At 53.4% G+C, this 5,785-nt stretch overlaps 1 protein-coding gene across 1 annotated transcript; it reads right to left on the minus strand.

Annotated features, from left to right (window-relative positions):
• Positions 1 to 379: 379 nt before the first annotated feature.
• Positions 380 to 3,186, minus strand: LOC125548448 (indole-3-pyruvate monooxygenase YUCCA1-like). The gene is made up of 4 exons (XM_048712039.1): positions 2,387 to 3,186; positions 1,776 to 2,024; positions 1,408 to 1,533; positions 380 to 660 (listed from the first exon to the last, which is right to left on the minus strand). The coding sequence occupies exons 1-4, from the start codon at positions 3,011 to 3,013 to the stop codon at positions 433 to 435; spliced, it is 1,230 nt and encodes a 409-aa protein (XP_048567996.1). The 5' UTR covers positions 3,014 to 3,186; the 3' UTR covers positions 380 to 432.
• Positions 3,187 to 5,785: the final 2,599 nt, after the last annotated feature.

Genomic DNA, 5,785 nt, shown 5'->3' on the forward strand with positions numbered 1-5,785 from the left:
TATTACAATCGCTTGATGCGATAAATAGCAACCGCGGGGAAAAACTGCTCTGTGTTGGAAAAATCGTAGCAAAGAAGAAAAACTAGGCCTACAGCCCATACTCACCCCCTTTTCAGGCGAGCCTTTCTTCCCCCACCGAATTGGGCTAACAACACCTGGTCCAAGCAACGGCCGAACAGGCCTCAGGCTGGATCCCTGGGCTACCAGCCCATGTGGTCGAGAGGAGTGGCGCATCGTAGAGCTTCCCACACACACACACAAAGAAAAAAGCTGGCTTGCGTGCTATAGGGACACGTTACACATACCACCGTTCTACTCCACTAATCATCTTCGGAAACACTTAGCAAATGGTGTGCCTTGCGGCAGGCAAGAGACGAGCTTGGTGTTATATGCACAAAACTCCTACTTAAACGCTGTACATTCCCGTGAGAATCAAACAGAGCTATCAGCTTCGTGCACATCGCTGGTGGGTTTATCTCTTTCTCTTTCTCTTTCCCTCCATTGGCAATGTATATCTCTGGCGACGCATAGGGCGTCTGACGATGCTCCGAGGAGCCCTCGCTGCGAGAATCCGACGGTGTAGAGGCCGTTTCGCCCTTTCCAGCCGTCGGGGAAAGGGGTTTTGGGCGTGCCTTCTCTTGTGAAGACATCGCCTCCATCCTGCAGATTAGGAACGATGAGCCATGGAGTGTATCAGAATAGACAAAGAAAAGGAGGGCATACAGTTACAGGGGATCAATGTATGGCGGGCTTGCTCTGGTGAACTTTTATAATGGGGTAAAATCAAAGTAGTATGTCAGACTCAAGCAAGTAGCACTACCTTTCTTGCCATCTTGACTATATGTAGTTTGGATAGCCTTTTGTCGTCCCATACTGATACTAGCACCCGAAATAGACCATATAGATTAGATGGCCATATTGAGCAATCCACAGGTATGGAGTGACCGGGCCGACGCAACGCAAGCGTATATCCAAAGTCTCGAGTCCAGCATCCACGGCGGTGGGCGGCCATGCCCATGCCCATGCCCAGGGTGAGTCACTGACTCGATCACTTGGCGCGAGAGAGGCGGACAGTTGGGGAGAAAGGAACGCATGGCTCCGCGCAGGCGAGGGCACGAGCTGCCCCTGCCCGCCCCCGATACACGAGAAGGGAAAATGGCCCAACCCAACAGGGGAAGGGAGGGGAGAAGGGAAAATGGCCCAACCCAACAGGGGAAGGGAGGGGAGAAGGGAAAATGGCCCAACCCAACAGGGGAAGGGAGGGGAGGACGGCCGTGACGCGGGGACGCAGGGCAAGGTGACGGCATGACGCGCACTGTGCCACTACTGTTTTGCTAAGCTGTGCCTGTGCAGACCAAAAACGAACAAGGGAGTCCTTTTTGGTGGGTTGTTTTATAAGTATTTTACCTTGAGCCAGGACGGCACGTTGCTCCTGTAGCCCGTCGCCAGTATTATTGCGTCGAACTGCTGCTCCTCCTTGCCGTCCGCGAGCCTGGCCCCGACCCTCGTCACCTCCTTCACTGCTCCTACCACCTGCTTATCACATCACCTCATCAGCGCACACATACACAAGGCCATAGGAAATCGGCAGAGAAACGTTAAGGCGTGCATGTGCTGTGCTGTAGCGACAGAGAAGAAATGGAGCTTCATGATGAGTGAGCTTTCATTCAAGACCTGGCTCTGGCTGGTATGGTATGCCAGATTGGGCGGTGGCCCGCTAGGCAGGTTTCCACAGTTTACGCCAATCTCAATTATCGTTGGTGGAGCTAACCAACCTTAATTTTGCCTGATTTGATGTGGTCTAGAGTCCCGACATCCAGCACGGGGGTTCTGCCGGTGAGGTTCTTCAGCTCGATGGGCCCCGTCTTGGGCCGTCTTAGCCCGAGCTGGCTCGTGTTGCCGAGGGTCAAGCGCGCCGCCGTCAGGATGAATCGATCCACCAACTGGACCGGCAGCCATTTGAGCAGAGCCATGGCAATGCCAAACGTCGACACACCCAGCATCTCCTTTGGCAGCACATGGACCTGTACAATTTTATTTTACGGTGACTGCTTGTTAGTTTTAGCGTGAATGAAACGGGCGGGCATAAATAGTTTGTTGAAGCAAAAGGGAAGGGAAACAAAACGGATCAACAACAGCGCCCATGCAGATTGGAACATGCTTGTCATGAAAGATGGCAGCAAGAAGATAGGCTAGGCACCGAAGGGGAAATGCCAAAGAAGTTAAGGGCACCAAAGAGGAGCAGAGTCAACATAATTGCACGAACTACAACAGAAAACAAACAAAAGGCAGCAAGAAGAGAGGACGGATCCTAACAGCACAATCTTAGGTATATATAGCAAGAGCTCATTGTGATTGTGATTGTGATTGTAGTAGTATCTATTACCGTGTTCCGCACCACCATGGAGGGCTTAGCGCCGTGCCGGCACAAATCCAGGCTCACCTCCATGCCGGAGTTCCCGCACCCCACCACCAACACCTTCTCCCCGGCGAACTCCTCGCCGCACTTGTACTCGCACGTGTGCAGGACGCGCCCGGCGAACTGCCGCATGCCGGGGAAGTCCGGGACGTGCGGCTCCGCGTTCTCGCCCGTCGCCACCACGAGCCACCTCGTCATCAGCACCTCGCCGCCCGCCAGGCGCACCGCCCAGGCGCCCGCGGACGCGTCGAACGCGGCCTCCTGGACGCTGGCGCCGAAGCGAGGGGCCACGCCCGCCGCGGCGGCGTACGCCTCCATGTACGCCACGAACTGGTCCTTGCAGGGGTAGGTCGGGTAGTCGGCCGGGAACGGGAGGAGCGGCAGCTCGCAGAAGCGCTTGGGCAGGTGGAGCGCGAGGCGGTCGTACATGCGGTGGCGCCACGTGAAGGCCAGCGAGTCGGACCTCTCGAGCACCGTGGCCGGCACGCCGCGAGCCGCGAGGCACGCGGCCGCGGCGAGCCCCGACGGGCCCGCGCCGACGATGAGGGCGCCGGGGACCCACGTCGCGCGGCCTTCCTGCTCCTCCTTGTCCATGGCACTGGCTGCTGCGATCGGTCCTGGGGCCTCTGCTTGCCTGTGGGCGTGGGTTTTTACTGTGGAGTGGAGGTGTGTTTTACTGTGCAAGGGGTTTTATAGGGGTTTTGGCGAGGGCCTTCATCGGCAGGAGCTTGGAGACTCGCGGGCGGGCGTACGCCTAGCAGCTTTGGAAGCTCGTATTTCCTTTGCTTGAACCCGAATGCAAAAAGGAAAAATGGAACTTGAAGACTTGAAGGTGTCTGTCACTTGACGATATCATGGACCGTGCGTACGTGGTCCACGCTGCCCTCGGTAGATGTAGGTGGGAATTACCGGGTCTTTGTCCTTGGTTGTAAATTTGGCTTATCTCTGTTAATAACGCAAGACCACTCTGTTCTGATCGGAACCCAACAGCAACAATCCAGAGATCATGGGCAATAGTGACCTTTGATGGGAGCTTGGGAGCATCCTGTTTTCCACGAACTGGAGTAGTATGATTATATACTCTCTACAAACGAATACGTATGAAATAGGAGTATCTATTTTTCGGTGGATGCAAGCAGGAGTTTGGACAGCGAGAGGGCTAAGTGTGATGTGCGCATGAGGAGTGGCAGAGCAATTCCAGCCGGTCACACCAAAAGCAGCTCAGGGTGTTCCAGCGGTTTCAACACGGAGACTCAGAGCATTTGCTTCCTCCCTCTGCCTGTGGTTCTACTTCCACGTGAAGGATGTAGCACTAGCTAGCTACGTATAAATCAATGACGTTGACGAGGATTAATTAGCAGTCCAATGGCCAAAGAGGCAAAGCGGCAGTCGATGGTGTAAGTTGGTGGACTGGTGGTACGAGTCAACTCGGAGCGATCGAGTTCAAAATGATGGGCGAGGAATCGCCCACAAGCTAGAGTTGTCACAAGTCAGGCTCGCTGCAAATATTTATTACGATGTGATATGAAGCCCCCGCTGCTCGTCACAACCTTCCTACTCCGCCTAGGACGAGGATTCGCTCGCTGCACAGGCTAGTGATAGCATGCAACGGTAGCTTACAGGCCATAAAATCAGGAATTCAACACTCCATTTGAATATGTGCTTATTTTGGTCCCAAAAGAAAGAATATGTGCTTATTTAACGCAGACGGGAGGCGTCGGACAACAAGGTGTGCACTCACCGTAACTTCAACGGACGCGGACAAGTGCTGTGGCCGTTTTTCCCCTCCCGCCATTCCGTCGTTCCCGTGAGCGACCGAGGGGGAAAACCCTAGCCATTAGCAAACTTCCCTCCCTCGCCACCGCCGATCCGAGCTGCCAAGCAAAGCCAATTATGTGTTGGCGGTGGCGGGGCCTTCTTTCCTCGCCGTGCGTGGGAGCTTGGCACAGTCGGTGGCCCCGCGCTACGACGCGACACTGGGTTAGGGCGTAGCGGCAAGCTCAGAGGCGACTCTGCCTCAGGCGGGGAGGGCTGGCGCGATGATGGTTGGTGGGGGTGCGTGGCCTAGGTGGTGGTGGCGACTTCAGCTGGATCTGCCCCACAGGCGGCTCTACTCGAGGCGGGCTTGGCGGCCGGTGGGCGGCTCAGGCGACGGTACCTAGCGACGGTCCACTTGCATCACGGCAGTGGTGCGAGCCAGTGTGTTCGCTCCTCTAGAGGTCTTCTGCGGTGGTAGGGTGCGGTCGATTCAGCGGCCCTTGCCGCCGGATAGGTGGTTGCCTCTGCCTCGAGTGGATCTGGCCGGGTGCCGAGTATGGTGTCAGGGGTGACGCTAGGGAGGCTGCGGGAGGGATGGGTAGCCCAGCTACCTATTACCGGCGCGGGGGTGCATGATAACCCACAAGTATATGGGATCGCAACAGTTTTTGAGGGTAAAGTATTTCAACCCAAATTTATTGATTCGACACAAGGGAAGCCAAATAATATTTTCAAGTATTAGCAGTTGAGTTGTCAATCCAACCACATCTGAAAGACTTAATATCTGCAGCAAAATATTTAGTAGCAGAGTAGTATGGAAGAACGGTAACGGTGACAAAAGTAAAGTAGTAGTTTTTGTAGTAACCGTAACAGTGGCAACGGAAAAGTAACTAAACCAAGATCAATATGTGAAAAGCTCGTAGGCAATGGATCAATAATGGATAATTATGTCAGATGCGATTCCTCATGTAACAGTTATAACATAGGGTGAGACAGAACTAGCTCCAGTTCATCAATGTAATGTAGGCATGTATTCCGAGTATAGTCATACATGCTTATGGAAAAGAACTTGCATGACATCTTTCGTCCAACCCTCCCATGGCAGTGGGGTCCTATTGGAAACTAAGGGATATTAAGGCCTTCTTTTAATAGAGTACTGGACCAAAGCATTAACACTTGGTGAATACATGAACTTCTCAAACTACGGTCATCACCAGGAGTGGTCCCGATTATTGTCACTTCGGAGTTGCCGGATCATAACACATAGTAGGTGACTATTGACTTGCAAGATGGGATCAATAACTCACATATATTCATGAAAACATAATAGGTTCAGATCTAAAATCATGGCACTCAGGCCTTAGTGACAAGCATTAAGCATAGTAAAGTCATAGCAACATCAATCTTAGAACATAATGGATACTAGGGATCAAACCCTAACAAAACTAACTCGATTACATGGTAAATCTCATCCAACCCATCACCGTCCAGCAAGCCTACGATGAGATTACTCACGCACGGCGGTGAGCATCATGAAATTGGTGATGGAGGATGGTTGATGATGACGGTGGCGATGGATTCCACTCTCCGTAGCCCCGAACGGACTCC

The sequence above is a fragment of the Triticum urartu genome, chromosome 3, assembly GCF_003073215.2.
Source record: "Triticum urartu cultivar G1812 chromosome 3, Tu2.1, whole genome shotgun sequence".
NCBI classification, from domain to species: Eukaryota; Viridiplantae; Streptophyta; class Magnoliopsida; order Poales; family Poaceae; genus Triticum; species Triticum urartu.